This window comes from Gigantopelta aegis, unplaced genomic scaffold (genome assembly GCF_016097555.1).
Source record: "Gigantopelta aegis isolate Gae_Host unplaced genomic scaffold, Gae_host_genome ctg5300_pilon_pilon, whole genome shotgun sequence".
NCBI classification, from domain to species: Eukaryota; Metazoa; Mollusca; class Gastropoda; order Neomphalida; family Peltospiridae; genus Gigantopelta; species Gigantopelta aegis.
The window spans coordinates 1-22877 of NW_024534338.1; the positions used below are offsets into that span (position 1 = coordinate 1).

The 22877-nt window shown below is 34.1% G+C and overlaps 3 protein-coding genes across 3 annotated transcripts; all 3 read right to left on the reverse strand.

Annotated features, from left to right (window-relative positions):
* Positions 1-2426: 2426 nt before the first annotated feature.
* LOC121366316 (ankyrin repeat domain-containing protein 29-like) lies at positions 2427-3996 on the reverse strand. Its single transcript, XM_041490807.1, has 2 exons — positions 3670-3996; positions 2427-3614 (listed from the first exon to the last, which is right to left on the reverse strand). Exons 1-2 carry the CDS (start codon positions 3994-3996, stop codon positions 2427-2429), a joined length of 1515 nt encoding a protein of 504 aa, XP_041346741.1.
* Positions 3996-5477, reverse strand: LOC121366318 (ankyrin repeat domain-containing protein 29-like). The gene is given in 3 exon segments (XM_041490808.1): positions 3996-4517; positions 4519-4713; positions 5349-5477. Coding segments are annotated over 3 exon segments (846 nt in total).
* Positions 5478-5687: 210 nt separating this feature from the next.
* On the reverse strand, positions 5688-12595 carry LOC121366319 (ankyrin repeat domain-containing protein 29-like). The gene is made up of 2 exons (XM_041490809.1): positions 11987-12595; positions 5688-5969 (listed from the first exon to the last, which is right to left on the reverse strand). Exons 1-2 carry the CDS (start codon positions 12593-12595, stop codon positions 5688-5690), a joined length of 891 nt encoding a protein of 296 aa, XP_041346743.1.
* Positions 12596-22877: the final 10282 nt, after the last annotated feature.

Sequence of the window (22877 nt, forward strand, 5' to 3'; positions counted from 1 at the left end):
TAGTCCCATTCTTTTTAATCAATTCCAATACCCTGGATCACATTATAGTTGGAGAATCATTTCATATTCAACATCATCATCAGCTCTCAGCTGTTTTACATCTCACTTCCTTCAACAACAAAAACCTTAGCTTCACTTGGAAGTAAGAGATCCATAGGACTTAGATTTAAAAGTTTTATAAACAATAGGCACTGGATGTCCATCGTCTACTCACTTAAGACATTGGTAATGAATCATACTACTTTACAATCATAAACATGAAACATATATCTTCTAACTTTACTAAGCAATACTCACCTTTAGTGGAACAACTGTTAAAATTTAAGAAAAAACCTAAAGCATTTCTCTTGATAATTCCTGCTATGAAGATCTTCTCTTAAGTTACCATGTTGACAGTACAATTGTTTGTGTAGAAGTTAGCAAAAAAGCCACATGATTATCACATTTGAAGTAATTTAGGAGAAGGTCACCAACACCACACATTCTCAATCGTCTAGTTACCTGTTATTGGATTTATCAGTCTACCCTAAAATTTACATGTACATGAATATCCACAAATAGAAAAAGACCAACACTAGATCTAGAAACTCTCAGAATTTAGTGGATTTGCTATATAGACATGTGGACGTTCCCTTTGGCATACCCTTCATACTTAACTATTGGTATATCAAGAGACAGCTCTCTCTAGTCTGGGATGATAGCATGCAAAAACAACTCTTACTAAGGACATCTAACTGGACATTATGAGTAGGATTCCCACTAGTTAATATCCTTATTTCTCCATGGTCATCTACTAGATGAAAGTTGGTACACAGTGCCCAAAATCTGGTAACTGAGATGCACTATTGCAGAGCATGAATTCCAAGAAAAAGTGTCCTGGCTCCCATTTGAGGTAGTTAATGAAAATAAATAATAATTTTATGCCTATAGCTAAGTTGTTTCATTTATCTATCCACATCAATTCTTTGCTGTGCATATTCATTTGTAGTTGAATCAATCAATTTTAAAGTCTAGACCACAGTGACTTCTCCAAAATACTCTACGGGAGACTTTAGCAGATAATTGAGTAGCTCAGTGGTAACACAAATATGCTAGAGCTTAGGAATTCAAGCCAGCTCCACACATAAATAAACAGCTTACTTACAAATTAAAACCATTCTTGTACATAATATTATTACAATGACTTATGTACTAAACTAATATCATATTGGTTATATTTTACAAATTTATAAACTGTCATCATTCTCATTGAAATTATTAGAATTTCGTCTGAATTACATTATATCTCAACAAATGACTATGGCAATGTACTAAAGTAATATCATTTATTTAGTAATTATTTTTTATTTATGTATTTTACTAATCAACTAGTACTAGCGCTATATGCCAATCAAAAAAATAGATAATATCATATTTTTATATTTTATTACCACTTAGCTAGTGCTACAACTGCATTTTAAGTATTTTTCCATCACTCTTTGTTATTGTCGCTAATCTCAACATATACTTCAATTTATTATCACTCCTGTACTATCACAATTGTCTGATGTTTGAGAATAATTATTATATATCATTGAATTGAGTTATATATAATACCATATAACAGTCATTTGTTTTCCTTGAATATAGAAGAAATATAAACTAATATTTATTAATAGTAATATTAATATTCATTGCCTAAATATGATTAGCATTTACTATAAATTCAGCAATAGTATATCCACATTGTGTGTCAGTTAGAGTGTCCATTACAATCAGTCAGTAATGATAGTATATATTTCTTTAGCTGCTTTCTTGTTGTCTTGTTTTGGTTGGTTATTGCTGTATCGTTTTACACTGGTATCTTTAAACGTATGAGTAGGGCTTTAGATGTATGGAATGAGTGAACTAAATACAAAATGAGATATTGGGCAATTGTAATCTCTTTTGCTTTGTCTTTTTATGAGTGTAGTATAAATCTTCAGATATTTTCGAGTGTTTTAGTTCAGTAGTTATTTGAGAAGGCATAGCTGTGGCCTTTTGCTTGTCAGATGATAGTAATAGTGACTTCAATTCTATCTCCTGTAATTGTGATGCTATCTGACCACCATATTGGGTTAATAGCTTGCTAATTGCTTCCAATTCAAACTCATTAGCATTTTCTAATGCTGTTCTTTGCTAACAACAATGTTAGGATTAGCACCATTCTTCAAAAGTGTTTCTACTATTGTAGTTGATTTACTTCCTACTACTGCAAAGAACAATGGAGTCAATCCTCGATAGCCATCTTTATTGACATCAGCTCCAGTTTGTATGAGAGCATCCACTATATCAACATGTCCATATGATGAAGCTACATGAGTGGGGTAAGACCAAGTACCAGTGGAGTATCTGGATTTCCTAATATCTTCATTACAACTGTACCTAAATCTCCCTTAATGCAAGCATCAAGTAGTTTCTCTCTGGTCATCATTTAAGTGTAGAAGTTTGTTTGAGAGAAAGATAATGAGAGTATAGTGACCACCTAAACATGACTCTATAACTGCCTTTTCAATTTCATCAGAACTAGGTACAGTCTTGTCCAGAAGCATATCAACAAGCTCTCTGTTACCACTAAAAGCTGCTAATGAGAAAGCTGTTGATCCATTGTGCATTGATAAATAGGGATCTGCTTTTGATTTTAGTAAACTTTGAGCTACTTTAAAATGATTATAACGACAAGCTAGCATTAGGGCAGTCCATCCATCTTCTGTCTGAGAATTAATGTCGGCATGCTCTTTAAGTAATAGTTCAACAACCTGTTGATGACCTTTTTGACTAGCAAACATTAAGGCTGTCCATCCACCTTCTTTTTGAGCATTAACGTTGACATATTCTTTGAGTAGAAGTTCGACAGCCTGGGTATGACCATTGTAACTAGCTATCATTAGACCAGTCCATCCATCTTCTGTCTGAGCATTAACATTGTCATGCTCTTTCAGTAGTAGTTCAATGACCTGGGTATGATCATTACAGCTAGCTAGCATTAGAGCAGTCACTCCATCTTTTGCTCGGAGATTTATGTCAGCATGTTCTTGAAGTAATAGTTCAATGACCTGGTGATGACCATTTTCACTAGCTAGCATTAGGGCAGTCCTTCCATCTTCTTTCTGAGTATTAATGTTGACATGCTCTTTTAGTAGTAGTTCAATGACCCGGTGATGACCATTTTGACTAGCTAGCATTAGGGCAGTCTCTCCATCCTTTTTCTGAGTATAAATATTAGCATGTTCTTTGAGCAATAGTTCAACAACCTGGTAATGACCATTTGAACTAGCTAGCATTAGAGCTGTCAGTCCATTTTTAGTCTGGAGATTAATATCAACATGTTCCTTGATTAATAGTTCAATGATCTGGTGGTGACCATTCTGACTAGCTAGCATTAGGGCATTCTCACCATCTTCTTTCTGAGTATTAATGTCAGCCTTCTCTTTCAGCAATTGTTCAACAACCTTGGTATGACCATTAAAACTAGCTAGCATTAGGGCTGTCCATCCATCCTCTTTCTGAGTGTTAATATTGGCATGCTCTTTGAGCAATAGTTCAACAACCTGGTGATGACCATTTGAACTAGCTAGCATTAGAGCTGTCAATCCCTTTTTTGGCCAGGAGATTAATATCAGCATGCTTTTTGATTAGCAGTTCAATAACCTGGTGATGACCATTCTGACTAGCCAGCATTAGGGCAGTTCCACCATCTTCTTTATGAATATTAATATCAGCATGCTCCTTGATTAATAGTTCAATGACCTGGTGATGACCATTCTGACTAGCTAGTATTAGAGCGGTCCATCCATCCTCGTTTTGAGTATTAATATTGGCATGTTCTTTCAGCAATTGTTCAACAACCTTGGTATGACCATTAAAACTAGCTAGCATTAGGGCGGTCCATCCATACTCTTTCTGAGTGTTAACATTGGCATGCTCTTTGAGCAATAGTTCAACAACCTGGTGATGACCATTAAAACTAGCTAGCATTAGGGCGTCCACCCGTCCTCTTTCTGAGTGTTAACATTGGCACGCTCTTTGAGCAATAGTTCAACAACCTGGTGATGACCTTTAAAACTAGCTAGCATTAGAGCTGTCACTCCATTTTTGGCCTGAAGATTTATGTCAGCATCCTCTTTGATTAGTAGTTCAATGACCTGCAGATGACCTTTCTCACTAGCTAGCATTAGGGCAGTCCTTCCACCTTCTTTTTGAGTGTTAATATCAGCATGTTCCTTGATTAATAGTTCAATGATCTGGTGGTGACCATTCTGACTAGCTAACATTAGGGCATTCTCACCATCTTCGTTCTGAGTATTAATGTCAGCATACTCTTTAAGCAATAGTTCAACAACCTGGTGATGACCATTATAACTAGCTAGTATTAGAGCTGACAGTCCATTTTTTGTCTGGAGATTTATGTCAGCATGCTCTTTGACTAGTAGTTCAACAACCTGGTGATGACCACTCTGACTAGCTAGAATTAGGGCAGTCCCACCATTTTTCTTCCTGAATATTAATGTCAGCATGCTCTTTGAGCAATAATTCAACAACCTGGTGATGACCATTATGACTAGCTAGCATTAGAGCTGTCATTCCATTGTTTACCTGGAGATTAACGTCAGCATGTTCTTTGAGCAACAGTTCAACGACCTTGGTATGACCATTTAAGCTAGCTACTATTAGAGCTGTCACTCCATTTTTTGTCTGGAGATTTATGTCAGCATGCTCTTTGATTAGTAGTTCAACACCTGGTGATGACCCCTCTGACTAGCTAGCATTAGGGCAGTCCCACATCTTCCTTCTGAGTATTAATATCAGAATGTTCTTTGAGTAATAGTTCAACAACCTGGTGATGACCATTTTGACTAGCTAATGTTAGAGCAGTGTCTCCATTTTTTCCCTGGAGATTAATATCAGCATGATCTTTGATCAATTGTTCAGTGACCTTGGTATGACCATTGAAACTAGCTAGCATTAGAGCTGTCTGTCCTTCTTGTGTCTGGAGATTTATGTCGGCATCCTCTTTGAGCAATAATCAATGACTTGGTGATGACCCTTAAAACTAGCTAGCATTAGAGCTGTCAGTCCATATTCAGCCTGGAGATTAATATTGGCATGCTCTTTGATTAGTAGTTCAATGACCTTGTCATGACCATTCAAACTAGCAAGCATTAGGGCAGTCCATCCAGATTCTTTCTGAGTGTTAATATCACCATGCTCTTTAAGAAATAGTTCAACTACTAGGTTATGACCACATTGGCTAGCTAGCATTAGAGCTGTCAGTCCATTTTTTGCTTGGAGACTAATGTTGGCATGCTCTTTGATTAATAGTCAACCACCTTGTAATGACCATGTTGACTAGCTAGCATTAGAGCAGTCAGTCCATCTTCTTTCTGAGTATTAATGTCAACATGCTCTTTGAGTAGTAATTCAACAACTTGGTGATGACCATTAACACTAGCTACCATCAGAGCTGTCAGTCCATTTTTTGTCTGGAGATTAATATCAGCATGCTCTTTGATTAATAGTTCAATGACCTGATGATGACCATTCTGACTAGCTAGTATTAGGGCAGTCCCACCATCTTCATTATTATGAGTATTAATGTCAGCATGCTCTTTGAGCAATAGTTCAACCACTTTGTGATGACCATTCTGTACTAGCTAGCATGAGGGCAGTCACTCCATCCTCTTTCTGAGTGTAAACACAGCATGCTCTTTGAGTAGTAGCTGAACAATCTGGTGATTACCTTTTGAACTAGCGATCATTAGAGCAGTACTTCCATTTTCTTTCTGAGTATTAATGTCTACTTGTTCTTTGACTAGTAATTCAACAATCTGGATATGACCCTCTAGAATAGCTAGCATTAAGGGCAGTCCATCCATCTTCTTTCTGTGTGTTAATAGCGGCGTGCTCTTTGAGTAGTAGTTCAACAACCTTGTGATGACCACCATGGCTAGCTAGCATTAGAGCAGTTAGTCCATTTTTTGCCTGGAGATTAATGCTGGCATGCTCTTTGATTAGTAGTTCAACAACCCCTTGATGACCATTTTGACTAGCTAGAAGAGTGCTGTCATGCCTTCTTCATTGTAATGGTCTATATCAGCCCCTAATTTAAGAAGAAATTGCATAGCTTCATTGTGACCAGCTTTTGCAGCTTCAAGAAGAGCTGACTCAAAAGTGAAGTTCATATTCTCATCATCTTCTAGGATGGATTCACCATTAATGGTTAGACCCAAAGATACCAATGAGACGCATAAACTGTAGCTTGCCTTGAGCATAAGCAATGAGACATTGGCTTTTGATTCAAGGACAATGTATTTAATTCGAACTGAACCTGTATCAATTGTGATATACTCCAAAAGAGATTGCTTAAATTGGTGTGCAGTAAATGTCTAATTAGTAGATAAAGTCCTTGAATGTTGGCATCATTCCATGGTTGTGTAGTTCAATGTAAATTTGAGGCATACTTGATAGATCTCCTATATGTGGGATGTATATACTTTTTAATTGATTTTTAAGTTGCTTAACAGTAAATGAGCAACGAAGAGTCTCAGTTTGATCCATATGATTTTTAAGTTCATTGACATGTTTTTCTTGTCTTCCCCAAAACATTCATCATTGAGAAACTTTTCACTTACATGCACAATTAATTCACAGTCTAAGAAGTCAAAGTATGGATGTAGTTTCTTGAAGAGTTCATCTAAATCATTACATTTGTTGATGTCACTCAGCTCTTCAACCCAGTATAGTTCATACTTAATCAACATTGTCACGTCTTCTATTTGTAATTTTTGGCATTGTAGTTTATCAACAAGTGCTGATCGAACAGCAACTATCAATGTACTAAAGTTTTGGTGCAAACTCTGTAAAGAGGTACGAAGTTCCTTTTCTTTCTCTTTATTTTCTACTTCTATTTTTTGTTGATGAATGTTAGGGGCTATAGAGATATATAATAATTAGACATACAAAGAAATTTTATAGTACCTTGACAAATGATTGATTGCAATGTAGTTATTGGTATAGAGGTAGTTTGTTTTTGATATGTTTCTGAATCTAAAGTATATTGATGTGGCAATAATTATCCTTCCCGTTACTGTAAAGCTTGAGAATATAAATTAATTATTTAAATATTTTTAAGGGTATTGTTAAATATAGGTTTATATCATCCTTTGGTTGATTGAACATGCTTGTTGTGTGATAACTCCAACATAGTGATATTGTTTTTTTTAGTTTAATCAAGAAGACATAGCTGTGATTTAGTTTGTAGTATTGTAATGTGGAATGTTAGCTATTGAAAGTCAAAGTAAAAATACATATGCTGTGCTCTAGCTAATCTGAAACTCATATCATTATGTACAGTGCACGGAGGTGTTGTATCAGATGATCAGTGGCCTCACTAACTAAATCTACACAAATAAAAATTAGCATAACGTTTTTATGGCCACACAATCGATACCATGTTTATGTTGACTTAGGGTGTCTAGTTATAGTTGATATGATAACCAATTGCAACAGACCAACAGAATAAAGAAAGTCACTAAATCTGATTGTAGGAGTCTTGTTACAATAGTAATTTCAAATGTATTAGGTCTAACATAACCTACCTTGTTTGATCATCACATTCTGATGCCCAAGACCATAACACAAAAGATGTAGTGATATATCGCATTCCTTTTTAACTTCATCGATCCAGTCTTTACATAACTTTTGAGCAGCCAATTTAGTTGGACCACCTTCACTGGAGAGGCATTGTAAGAAAAGCTGACAATGTTCTTGTAACTTTAAAATATCTTCATTGATAATTTGCATTCCCCTTTCAAATTCATTGATTACATTAACAACAGTTGGAGAATCTCTAACTGATTTACTTATCAGATCTTTAGAATACATTTCTGCAGCAACTTGGGGCAAACATCTACTTAGTTGGTTATTTAGGTCAGCAAAATGACTTGTCAGCACTCTTTTCAATACTTTACAAACTTCATCACTCTTTATAGTACTGGTAACTATCCTATCACTGTAGAGATGTACAGAGGTACTTTCAGAAGGCCAAGTATATGTTTCTTCTTTTCCTGTCCATCTAAGAAAGGAAGGTCTGCATAATGGAGAATAATTTCATTGTTCATCTAAATTAGTTTTTTTTTATATCAAATAAATTTATGCTGAGTCAACCTCTTCTAACAAAAATCAGCTAATCAACTAAATCTTACTCCATACTGAAGTACAGAGTGAACAACATAATAAATTTGAAGTTTTAATGAAAAAGTAAGAACAAAAAAAATTGAAGGGGCAAATTTTGGTATAATTCTGGTGCAAGGTAATGTTATTAAAAATTGATTATTTGGGCAAGTAATCTGTTTATTACCAGACTGCACATAGAGCTGTACTGATGAATGGTGGAGCTTTATGGCTAATGAACAACATATCATGAACTGCTTTAGCCTCACAAGCCAAAGGTTGTCAACAAAAAACATGGGAACAATAGAATGATTATTTTATTTTATGATTATTTTTAAGGTACTAGTGTATAACGAACTATACATAGGATATACCTTCATTTTTAATATTTAGCTGTCTTCTCAGCATAGTAGCTACATCAACATCTCCACAACTTTCAACAGCTGAAATGAATTCTTCCCAAGTGGGAGCAGTATCATTTGTAATCCACCATTGTAAACCTCTTCTAAAACAAAGTGGAAATCTTGATCACTGCTGGCTATTGTTTTGAGTCTTTTCCTCTCCTCCAGTGACACACCTAGAATACTAGTGAGTTCAGACCATTTATTTTTAATAACAAAACCACTCTTACAAGAAGTCGTAGAGCATTACTTGATGTCAACTCTATTGAAGTAATTTGAATATGTCCCATCAGTTATATGTTTTAATGTATACTGACCTGTTTTAGGTCCAGGGTTGAGTTCAACATCACCTGATAAAATGAGGAGAAGTAAGAGAAACAAGATGAGAGAAAATATCAAGGTACCACCACCATCATCTCCTGACATCAATAGTGACTTTATCCATCCAGGGATATCAGTGGTATGGGTAGAGTGAGTTGTTTTAGTGGTATATGGTATCAGATGACAATACCATAACCCAATGCAAGCTCTCCATTGGCAAATATCAATCATATTAACCTATAAACAATTCCTATATAAGACAACTTGTTACTTGTATTTAGTAACCTTATGTTCCTGCGTGTATACCACTGTGTGACGTCAACACTTTGTTATATACTCCACAGGAGACCGTAGACTAGTAGATAATTTAGTGGCTCAACAAAAACACTATCAAAACGGCAATAGAAAGGAAGCAGGAAGTTTACTACTTATGTTAGGAATTCAAGCCAGCTCCACCTTAAATTATTGAGGGGAAGGGTACTGGATAATGATTTAACCGTAATATCAAATTACAAGCAAGGATAAATTTTCTAACCTCAGAATGTCAATTGTGTATAAGCTTAATAGTACGATGTTTTAATAGGCTCATGAAGTCATGATTTCATAAGCTATTGAGAAATCATCCAAAATGAAGCTTTTTGTAGATTTGTCTATAGTATAAGGTTATAACGTTTTGAAGTTACCTCACTATCTCTTGAAATAAACAAAGAAATAATGTTAAATCATTCTTAGAGAAAAATCTTTCGTCAGTCCTTCCATAGACATTAGAGTAGACACACCCTGGATCCCTTTCAGAAAAAAAGTTAAACTGAGGGAATTTGTATCAATAATACTGGAGGAATTAAAGTTACTTATTTCTTGGCTCAAAACAACCAACTTTAGGCAGTGGCTATTCATATGACATAGGAAGTGGCTACTTCAATGAGAAATTAATATACCTTAAACCCTAAAATTAGGAACCCATAACTGTAATAATTTCTCAATGGGATAAGCACTTCCTGTTCCACACATATAAATAGCCATTACTGTGTATCCATGTTATAGTTTATTAAACTGCTCTGTACCTTTTTATGAGGAGATAATCCATATATAAAATATTTAATATATACACTGAAGTCATATTACTAGTTATCTTTTCAATTTAGTTACCAACTGCAAGTCACCAAAACTATGTTGCTATGTACCTCAGCATGTAGTTCCAGATATATACTGTTATTACTCCAATTTTACTTACAATCATCTAACTTTAATAAAGACTACTCTAGATCTGTATCTATATAGTCTGTACATATATATATATATATATATATCATTGACATTGAAAGATGGTCTATACCACTAATAATGCTAGTCTATAATTCTTTGTACTGTTGAACATATTGAAGAAATGTAGAGCTAGTAATATTACAGCAATTGTTATTTATCTCAGTATAATAATGTCACAGATTACTTTCTGGACTTAGTTCTCAATGTGTCTTTGAACCACAGGAAGTCTACTAAAAGATCAGTGCTGGGCAATGTATGCACTCAAAGGTTAAAATAAGATTACAAAACCAACGGGAAAGGGTAACAATGCACTGAAAGCAACACATTTAGATTATTAATAGCACCACATAACATACTAATCAATACCTAAAACTTAAATAAAAGAGTAAAACAAGAAAGAACCTACTAGAACCAAATGATTAACTAAACCAATAACACAATATTAATGGCTGTATTTTACAAGATCAATTAACTGTTGAGCTTGAGCCTTTACAAAATATGTAGTCAATAATAATTAAACATGATTCTAAATGAATCTATGACACTATATGTATGTAGTATTTGTGATATCACAACACTACAGCTATATGTCATGTATTGATGTATATTAACCTTAGCATTGAATGTCTGTGTTCATTAGTGCTCAGTTTTTATCTCATAGCACAAATAAAATCAATATTAGTCTAGCTAAGTTAACTAGATTAACTATTGATCAGCATCAGAATAAATTCTACCAAAAGTATATTTACACAAACCTAGTACATCAGCTATAGTGTCTATACAATCAGTTACTAGTGCATGACAGTATATATTTCTTTAGCTTCTTTCTTGTTGTCTTTTGGTTTATTCTTGATCTATCATTTTACACTGGTATCTTTAAATGTATGAGTAGGGTTTAAGATGTATGGAGTTAGTGAACTAAATATGGACAAGACATTGCGCAATTGTAATATCTTTTCCTTTGTCTTCCAATAATTAGTGTAATTGAAATCTTTATATGATGTTATTTGATTTAGTTCAGCAGTTATTTGAGAAGGCATAGCTGTAGCTTTTTGTTTGTCAGATGTTATAATGATGACTTCAATTCTATCTCCTGTAATTGCAATGCTGTCTGACCACCATATTGGGTTAATAGCTTGCTAATTGCTTCCAATTCAAGCATATTAGCATCATCTAATGGTGCTTCCTTGTCAACAATTATGTTAGGACTAGCACCATTCTTCAAGAGTGTTTCCACTATTGAAATCGATTTACTTCCTACTACTGCAAAGAACAATGGAGTCAATCCTCGATAACAATTTTTATTGACATCAGCTCCAGCTTGTATGAGAGCATCAACTATATCAACATGCCCATATGATGAAGCTACCATGAGTGGGGTAAGACCAAGTACCAGTGGAGTATCTGGACTTCCTAATATCTTCATTATAACTGTACCTAAATCTCCCTTAATGCAAGGTCAAGTAGTTCTCTCTGGTCATCATTTAAGTGTAGAAGTTTGTTTGAGAGAAAGATACCGAGAGTATAGTGACCACCTAAACATGACTCTATAACTGCCTTTTCAGTTTCATCAGAACTAGGTACAGTCTTGTCCAGAAGCATATTAACAAGCTCTCTGTTACCACTAAAAGCTGCTAACGATAAAGCTGTTGACCCATTGCGTTTTGTTAAATGGGGATCTGCTTTTGATTGGAGTAAACTTTGAGCTACTTAAAATGATTATAACGACAAGCTAGCATTAGGGCAGTCCATCCATCTTCTTCCTGAGTGTTAATGCTGGCATGCTCTCTAAGTAATAGTTGAATTACTTGGTGATGACCATTCAGGCTAGCTAGCATTAGGGCAGTCCATCCATCTTCTTTCTGAGCATTAATGTCAGCATGCTCTTTGAGTAGTAGTTCAATGACCTGTTGATGGCCACCTTGGCTAGCTAGCATTAGGGCAGTCAGTCCATTTTTTGCCTGGAGATTAATGCTAGCATGTTCTTTGATTAATAGTTCAATGACATGGTGATGACCATTTTGACTAGCTAACATTAGGGCTGTCCCTCCATCTTCTTTCTGTGCATTAACATTAGCATGCTCTTTGAGTAAACGCTCAACAACCTGGTGGTGCCCATTAAAACTAGCTAGCATTAGGGCAGTTACTCCATCTTCTTTCTGAGTATTAATTTCAGCATGCTCTTTGAGTAATAGTTCAACTACCTGGTGATGACCTTGAAAACATGCTATCATTAGGGCAGTCCCTCCATCTTTTTTCTGAGTATTAATGTTAGCATTCTCTTTGAGTAATACTTTAATAACCTGATGATGACCATTATAACTAGCTAGCATTAGTGCTGTCACGCCATCTTCTTTCTGAGCATTAATGTTAGCATGCTCTTTGGAGTAATAGTTCAACGACCTGGTAATGACCATTTTCACTAGCAATCATTAGGGCAGTCACTCCATTTTCATTTTAAACATTTACGTCAGCATGATTTTTGAGTAATAATTCGACGACCTGGGCATGACCATTACTACTAGCTAGCATTAGGGATGTCTCACAATTTTTATCCTGAACATTGATATCTACATGTTTATTAATTAGGAGCTCAACAGCATTAACATTACCATCTATGCAGCTTCATGAATACTGTTGTCGTTATGAAAGCTGACATCAATATCTATTAAGAATGATGTTAACATGAAATCTTCAGACTCTATAGAATTTTGAAGAACACGCCTGAAGCTAAAACTTTGGTTGTAATCTTCCATTAAAATAGGTTGATGACCAATATAAACTTCATAAACACCAACCTGATACATGAACTGTCTTTTCTCTACTGCATTAACTACAAGACTCTCTAACTGAGACTTGAGAACTACCAGCTTGCACACACATGCTGATCCTTCCTCTTCAATTAAAATGTGATTCAGAAAGGACTTGCATTAGAAAATGAGTAATTGAGTAATTTGCGTATATGGACTACATTTTTATTTTGCCATTGTTCATGAAACTTAAGGGTCATTGTAGATGATGTATTTGGTGTAGCAACCAATTTAGGCAATGATACATGTTTCATGGCCTGTCCAAAAGGTTGTAATTGAGTAGTTTCTTCAAAAGTCTTAACCATGTCAATGAAATTTTGTAAACGCTTTTGAGTTTACCTCCAATAAACCTATCAACCATTTTCCTTAGTAGGTCCACGTTTAACAAATAGTAATGAGGTTGAAGAGCATTGAAGAGTTGGGTCTACATTCTCAACCTTCAATTTGGTGTTTCCCAAAATAACAACAAAGAAATTTCTACAACATCAACTAATAAAATTTTTCTTTCTGTTAATACTGTTTATTAGTTTCTGTAAACTTAATAGAATTTCTGTTTTAAACAATTGTAAAGCTATCACAAACTTTCAAAAGTTGTTCAAGAACCTCTTCCTTGCTTTTCTCCATCTTCATGACATTAAATTGTTGTAACAATTTTACAAATATCTTCTCTTCTTTCTTCTTCTCGTGCTTTGTCAGCAATACTCTGGCCATTGAATAGACACTAGGTTGAGCACAAGCTTTAAGTAGTTGTTCTATAACTTGAAATGACTTGTGTCCTGTTATAGCATATACTAGTGGACTGTACCCATTGTTGTCTGTATTGTTGACATGAGCTCCTGCTTGTAGGAGGACTTGTACTGTCTCTGCATGTCCACAAGATGAGGTTACCAAAAGATGAGTGACACCATTAACTAGTGCACAATTGATATTAACATTGGAGTCATGAATATGGCATTCTGTAGAATCATTGTCTCCTTTAGCACATAAAATAAAAAGTTGGAAATTCTTCTAGTGTAAATGTGTCAAAAAGCTTTTCTAATAAACTAATAATAATTTGAGAGTGTCCACATTGACATGCTGTACTAAGAGCTGATGTTACTGCACTTGATTTCTGGCTCTCTGCTATCTGTTCAAGTAACATTTCCACTATCTCAGAAGAATTTTGACGTGTAGCTACTGTGATTGCTGTATCATCATTTCTGCTAGGGAGAAGCTGATCAGCATTAAATTGAAGCAATAACTTGACAATGCCAAAGTGACTAGTTTTTTTGACATGCTATTATGATAGCTGTGTCAAATGCATCATTTTGTAGATCAGGATTAGCCCCAGCCTGGAGTAGGTAATTCCACTATAGTGTAGGAGTTTGTATCACATGCTATCATCAATGCAGTGTAACCATTGTTTATCTTGAATGTAATATTACCTTTCAGCCAATATAGTGTTTGTATAACTTGTTCATGTCCTTCTTTACTAGCCAGCATAAGTGCTGATCTGCCTTCATTGTTTTGATAATTGAGATTATCAATTAAATCAAGTAGAAATTGAACAACTTCATCATCACCAGGTTTTGAAGCCTCTTGTAATGCTTGGTCAAATGAAAATTGGGTTTCTTCTTCCTTTTTCAAGATATATTGACCATCAACAGTCATTTCAAAGATACCAATGAGTGATATGAATGTCCTTTCTTTAGATCAGAAATGTCCAGAGGTAGTCTAACTTTGATCGAGGTACAAGTAAAGTAACCATATTGATCCTTCCTCCACATGTATATGCATGAGTCATTCTCTGATGAAATGTGATTAACAAGTGTTTTAAAGTTCTCCAATGTTTTCTTTCCCCATTGAGATTTACTTTGATAACTACTTCACATGTAATTGATGTGGGACTTCTGGATTTGGTATCAGTGATCTTCTTCAACTGCATTCTGAACGTGCTAAGAGTTGTTGAGTGTTTAAATTCTTCAAGAAATTGCTTGTTAATTACACATAATCTCTCTCAATCTTTCTTCGATAAGAAAGTCTTCATTTTCAATGATAACTTCTAACACTTCAACATCAAGGTAACTGTAATGAGGCCAAGGGGCTTCAAATAGTTTGGGAATACCATAGCATCAGTTAATCCTTTAACTCTGAAATATTCTCCAAGGTAACTTGCGATATCAGTAAATGTATGTGTTCTGTTTTCAATCAACTTGGTTAAGAGCCTGCTTGGTATTTTCAACTAATTTACACAAATTTATTGTACAAACTCCTCAATTTTTTAGCTACAGGATCATCGGGGGTGACTGTGTTATTTTTTGAAGTTGTTCATCGATTGAGTGGAAATCAAATTGTGAAGTTTATCACCTTGTTGTTGTGCTACTATTTCTGTCTGCTCATTTTTTATCACCTTGTTCAAAAAGAAAAATTGTATATAATAGCAATGAAAGTAACATCAACCTACCTGCAGAAGTATTAACTATCTTTAATAAAGTCTAGTTGAATTTTATTTATATGATGAGACCCTTATATAAATGGAAAACTAATGAAAGCAGAGTCTCTTGCTCAGCCTAACATGGCAAGATAATTCATCAGTCAGGGAATACTCCAAGTCCCAGAACACTAAAGAACTTGTTGGGTTACATATCCACCAAACATCTACTAGCTCTGTGTAGTTAAATACTTCATGTACTTGTGTTTTGCGATAGTTTTGCATCATGCTTTACTATAATCTAAATTATTAGACATCTTAGCCAATGGGATCTATCCAATCTATCAACCTATAAGAAGCCTTTAAATACTTCATGCTCGTCGTGCCTAGGTATCTATCTATATGAGGTCTCCACACTTAACAAATTGTGTAGATCCCTAACCTGGACATCTAATCTATATTTATGGTTCATATATACAGTTGCTTTTCACATTAAAATAGATTGGTTGCGTATTGAAGAACATATTGATTTGATATGAAATGCATGGTTATCGGTAGCTCAACAAATAACTCATCAAAGAAATATCTGTGCATGGTGTTCTATCGTAAATTCAGTAATGGCATATAAATATAATATGCTTAACAGAATCTTAATTACTCTAACAATAACTGGATTCTTGTCAATTTGTATGTTATTTTAGAAAAAACAGGTGCGATGTTTACTATTGTTCAATATCTCATTTTGTATTATACCACCTAAAGGACAATGTATGGTTTTAATCAACAAATTCATACAATTAAAATAAAAAGTAAGTAGGAAGGTAGGGATGGCTAATATCAGTCCAATACAAAGAATGTAAACAAATGGGGATGGGGGTAAGAGATGAAAATTTTATCACAAAATATAATAGGAAGCTAGCACATGCCATATCCTCAGAATGCAAAATATGTCACAGATATTATTTAAGCGATTTAGATAAAGCTGGTGAATTGTTGTGTCCCACCATGTGCAATTTTATAGGGATGATGCAATGGCTAGCACTACTATTCTTGTAGATATTTCATGTAAGATGGTTTTTGCACTGTGGGTTGTTGTTACTATAATGTCCAAGTTTATCAGCAATTCTTTAGCTGTCACAACATTTCATGATAGTCTCAATAATTATTCTTGAGCTTGGACTTCCTCTCTTCTACCGACACTCAGCTCTCCTCTCTTTTCTGATGTATGTATATACATCCTGTCTTCAAGTTCTTTTTGTCTGTTTAGTAACACATCAATTATTACCATATGTAGTGCATCGGAATTTCTCAACTGTTTGTATTGTGCTGGCACATTATAACAGTTATGTATCTGTTGGTTTTGGTTTCTATATTCATAACACATTGCAGATAGGATCAATGTCATCAATAGTATCCTCTAGTGGAGTGCCTATATGCCACACACTAAACATGGATATATATATATAGGAACCTGTGCTATCAACTAGTACCCTAGGATACAGTTGTACTTTTTTTGAGCATCATAACATTACATACATTATCCTGAGATATCAAGCAATTAAGATGATTAAAGGGAAATAAAAATGGTAAACTCTGGGAGAGGCTAACTTTGAAAGTTCAGATAATTCATTGCCTTTGATTTGTTAAAATATTTGAATAAGACCTCTAAACGTGGATGACTCACATGAAAACTACTTTTTCTGTGACAAATAATCTTATAAAGTCTTCTACTTTTGTGTAGTATTGTGCATAAAAATAAGAAAAAGAATATGTAGTGCAATGATTTAATTTTTATATTTAAAAGGAAGTAATTCACTAGGTAGATTTCGTTCAGCCATGTTTGTATGTATTGTATTTGTACTTTTATTATTATCTGAATTCACTATAAAAATTGTTGGTTGTTTATCAACCAACATAATATTATCAGGTAGTAGCAACAAAATATTTATGCAAATTAAAATAAGCATCACATTGTTTTCATTCCTACTGACCTGAGATATTTAGTCAGTATGATATTACAGTGGGGTGATAGGGGAAGCAGTGACTATCAAATAGTAATTTAAGAATGATAAACAATATGTTTATTTTCAGTTTTGCATCATAAATTATTGGGTTTCAAAGATACAACCTGTATGACCATATATTGGTTTAAATCAACTAATAAATTTCTAGTTTTTAGATCACCAAAGTGATGGCTCTTGTACTGTGGCAAAAGTGCTGTTAATAGTGTCTAGTTTACCAGTATTTCTCTCTCACAGTATTCCATTAACCGAACCTGATGATCTGAATAATTATCTTTGGTGTACATAGCGGTATGACTAAAATCTTTGCAGCATGGAATTGCAAATCCTGCCACTATAGGTAACGTTTGATTTTATTTGCAATTTTAACAATGAGAACATTACAGCTTGCTTCATCTCGAATTTTGTATTACTAGACCTTGTTGTTCAATATCCCTGTTCATCACATGTAAGGTGTAATGAGATACTACATTTCTTTTGACTTCCTTCCACCCAGTTTTTTACATAATTTTTGAGCCTGCTAATTTTCGTAGGACCACCTTCACTGCAGAGACATTGTAAGAAAACAATTCTTGTAAATTGAAATATTGTTTTGTGCTAATGCAGTCCACTTTCTCAATTCATCAATCACACGGGGGTCAATAGCTGGAGACCTTTCTCACAGATTCACTAATCATTCCTTAGAATACATTTGCTACAGAGACCTGTGGCAAACATCTACTTAACTGTTTACTTAAGTCAGCCAAAATGGCTTTGTCAGACACTCTTCAACCACTTTACAAACTTCATTGATTTCTATAGCACTGGTATCTTCTATTCACCATGTACAGAGTTACCCTGAAGAGAAAAAGTCGGTCTTTGACATGGTCACTTGTTCCTTTTTTCTGTCCTTCTATTTTCCCTTGGTAAAGAAAATAATTGTAAAGATTGGTTCTAGATGAGTGAACTGCCAATCCAGTCCACTCTCAAGCGAAACTTGTTATGTTTACATTCTTTATGGTATTTCTATGCTGCGTTTTTCAATATAAATATCAAATAACACAAATCTAACATTTTCTTCCCCCCCCCCCCTTTTATGGTTTAAAAGTAAATTCAGAGATTCCGAACTTTTTTATTCAATTCATTGTAAAAATTGATTAGTTAATTAAACAATACATATCATTATACATGTTGAATGTAGCAAAATGGGCGATTTGCTATGAACTAAAAGTAAACAGAGTATTTGTCTTATTACTGACGTACTATCGAATTTATGCTTACCAAATATTAGAACTTGTAAAGTTTGCTTTGTCTAACAATAAACAATAAACCATCTTTTGGTAACATTAATTTTTGTCATACATTAGTAAAAAAAACGCATTGTGCTTATTTTCATTTTGCACTTAATATAATTATATATATATATTCTATAATCACCTGTATAACAATATATATTGGTTTAAATCAACCAACAGTATAGATAAAAGCCTCAATAAACCTAAGAACACCAAACTGTTATACCAAAAACAACTAGTTTTAAACACACTAACTGAGACTATTCTCTTACACTATTACTGAAGTATAAACTGAACAAGTAAGGTAATTTGAAATTCTATAACAAGTGTTAAAAAAAAGTACAAACAAATCTCAAGAAATAAATAAACAGAAATATAAACAAAGTCTGAGAACGTAGAAAAGACAACCTTTAAAAGATGCTGAAAAGGTTCCTCATTGTCCACAAGCTAAACCATTCATCACGTATATGAAAATCCATAGAAGATACCTTGTTATATACTATTATATTACACCTGCATGATAACTATTTTTTAAGGTACTAGTGTATAATGATCTATACATAGGATCTAGCCTTCATTTTTAAATATTTAGCTGGTCCTTCTCAGCATAGTAGCTACATCAACATCTCCACAACTTTCACAGCTGAATGAATTCTTCCCAAGTAGGAGCAGTAACATTTGTAATGCCACCATTGTAAACCTTCTTCTAAAAACAAAGTGGACAATCTTGATTGCTGGCTGGCTATCGTTTTGAGTCTTTTCCTCTCCTCCAGTCTTGATACACCTAGAATACTAGTCATTTCAGACCATTTATTTTTAATAACAAAACCACTCCTAACAAGAAGTCGTAGAGCATTACTTGATGTCAACTCTATTGAAGTAATTTGAAATATGTCCCATCAGTTATACTGTTTTAATGTATACTGACCTGTTTTTGGTCCCGGGTTGAGTTCAACATCACCTGAGTAAATGAGGAGAAGTAAGAGAAACAAATGAGAGAAAATATCAGGTACCACACCATCATCTCCTGCATCAATATGACTTTATCCATCCAGGGATATCAGTGGTATGGGTAGAGTGAGTTGTTTTAGTGGGATATGGTATCAGATGACCATACCATAACCCAATGCAAGCTCTCCATTGGCAATATCGATCATAATGACCTATAAATAATTCCTCTATTAAAAGACAACTACTCTATGTGATTTCGTTTAACCTTTTGTTCCTGTCTGTATAACACAGAATGATATCAACACTTTTGCCATATACTCCATAGGAGACTATGATAGACAATTGAGCAGCTTATAACACAATCAAACGGCTGGTCAGATTCCAAAGCTAGTAAACCGGAAGGGTTTTAATTCTACCTACGTCTTGAATTCAACCTTCTCACCTTTTTTGAGAAGGGGCTTTTTAACTGCAAAGTATTAAATGCACTGTACTCTTATATTTTCTGAGGCAAGACTATTCTATAAATGAAACTGATGTAATAGATCAATCCTCAAGGATCCCTGCACTAGTTTTATACATATATACCAAGCCCAGTCACCACATATACAGGCAATGTTGGGTGATTTGACAATTTCTTAGATGTTTTATTATATAAACTTTTAATGCGTTTAATTATGGGGCTTCTCTAATATTGAATCTCCATATATTATTGAATCATATGACTATAGTGAAGATACATAAATATTGTATTTTATGAGTTTCAATATCCTCTAAAACATACAGTATTTTAAGTAACATTTCTAAATAAAGAAATAAAAAAAATTGAGACATGTTAAGTGTAAAGCACTTCATCATATATGTTAAAATAAAAGTGATAGCATCAAGTGTTGTGGATCAAATATATTCAATAGTTTATAGTATATGTATAGTGTTACTGTACTTACACTGTAATTTAATTAATTTAAAACTAATATATCGCATTATCTCTCAAAGCCTGACAATATTCTGCTTCCACTTTACTTTCGTTTACAGAATAGTGGTGTATCAGCAGGATATTTGTATTAGTACTCAATAATGAGATACGATGATTTATTATGAGAAATGTTTCTCTAGGAGTGTCTCTTTTGATCTTGGACATTCGGAGGTAACACACATGAATGGAGCATGCTGATCCATCAAACACTCCCATCAAGGACCCAGTAAAAACATGGCAATAACCCAAGAAATAACTGGGTCTCTTGATACAGCATCATACAATACGATCAATTATGGAGAGATCAGCAAAAACAAATAGATTATTGGATATGCTAAAGGTGCAAGAGTGTTTAAGAGCTTGTAACTTTTGATGTCTGGTCGTCAATAGAGGCACATTTTCTTGTTGTCTAGCTTTGTATACACGTCGTAGCATAACAGCAAACATTCTGAATGATGGCAAAGCATTTAATATTAGAGATATGATAATTGGTCCATAAAAATAAGGTAAACACTTCTACAATACCCTGTACTTTTTTTCTGATTCACAATCATCTTTCCATGTACGTATGTAACACCAAGCTCCCAACAAGTCCCTGACTTTGTTGTGAATAAATGGGTATCAAGCATGGGTAAGTGGAAGAAGACAATTAGTGACATAGACTATTTCTAATTTTTGGAAATTCTTTAGGAACCAACATAAGAGAAAAAAGATGAAAAAAAAAAAACGATACACCATAGAGTAACACAGTAGCTTTAAGCCACATTGAATAATGTATAATGAGTGCTACAATCTTACAGCTGACAACAGAGCAAAAAAGAGGCGGTTGTCATAGTTTAAAAGAGCAAGACAGAGCTCATTGATATGCTGTAGAAAAATTGTGGCCATAACTTGATAGGCAGGTCCATCGTAATCAGAACTGCTTTGACCAAACACAGACAAAACACTGACATAACTGCGATGACACAAGTCAGACAGATAATATACCAGATACCTCCCATTACTAGAAGGATTAGTTCTTCTGATGAAGACTGTATGGACTGGTACTGTTTACAACTATTGGTATTGAGCAGCAATTCATCCATTTCGTTTGTCAACAGATGATTAAAGGCGTGTCTGTTTTTATTATGCCTTTGAGATGAATACTTCATTCCGTAACATTAAAGCTATCATTCATTACTTGACCTTAGCTGTTATTTTATTAAAATACTTGTTAGAAAGACCATTACTGGATCAGACACTAACTCCCTGTGACAGTTACTGTATGGCGATATAAAACCGTTGTTTTGGGGTTTAATGGGTGGAGTTCAGTTCAATATTTGGTTTCCTGTTGTATTTTTAAATCATATATTAATAGTTATTAATGGTATTGAGGTTATATAGAAATAATAAACTGGCGGCCATTGCAAAACAACATACAGGAGACATAAGGACTCAGTCGTTCTCTAAAACAAAAAAGAAAAGATAAAAGAATTGTTTTTAATAATCATAAACTAACACCTTCAAAACACTATACTATAAGTTAAGTTAAGGAGGAAGGTATACTGATCCACACCTTCTAACCTTCAACATTAACATTATTATACCATTAACTTCTTGCTGAACAAATAACCATTTCATTTCACAACAAGTACTTAAAGATTGGTCATCATTGACTAATAATATGATATAAGTGACAGAATGTAGTGAACTAACCATTCTTGCCATTTTTTATAGAATGTGCCCAATACTCTAGATGAGAAATCATATTGTCATTCATTTTTACAAATAAATTTTAAAACATATTAGATCTATGATGAGTGTTGTCAATATATGTGAATTGATTTGTAATAAGGACCACTTCTGTCAAACACATTTGTTACATGATTTGTGAAAAGGAACCCTTGTTTAAAAAACCTAAAAACAATTTTGTATACATAGTTACGCATGAATAGTTGTGTATATATACATATAGTAAACTAATAACTGTATGTATACAAAACTTATGAAGTGTTTTAACAGTGGTTACTTTTCACAAATCACGTGATAGTTGATGTTTTGACAGAAGTGGAGCCCTTATTACAAAATCAGTCACATATCAGAATTTCCTGATAGGCACCTTTCCATATACTAGAGTGCCTATTCTGGATCACATAGTATGTAAGTATGGTTTGTATGTATATATAAGTAAATACAACCATCAAATATCATTAAAGAATCAAGAAATCATTAATAATCAAAACTTTTTTTGTCTGAAACAGCTGTACATGCTAGCAAATAC

What these genes read in the sequence shown, in the direction of transcription:
- LOC121366319 (XM_041490809.1), bottom strand. Translation starts at nt 12,595, where the DNA reads ATGGTCATTACCAGGTCGTTGAACTATTACTCCAAAGAGCATGCTAAC. An exon ending in GCCTGAATGGTCATCACCAA is followed by an intron (nt 5,970 to 11,986) that starts GTAATTCAACTA and finishes CTCTAATGCTAG; the next exon opens with CTAGCCATGGTGGTCATCAC.
- LOC121366316 (XM_041490807.1), bottom strand. Translation starts at nt 3,996, where the DNA reads ATGCTAGCTAGTTTTAATGGTCATCACCAGGTTGTTGAACTATTGCTC. An exon ending in GTCAGAATGGTCATCACCAG is followed by an intron (nt 3,615 to 3,669) that starts GTTATTGAACTG and finishes TGGCCAAAAAAG; the next exon opens with GGATTGACAGCTCTAATGCT.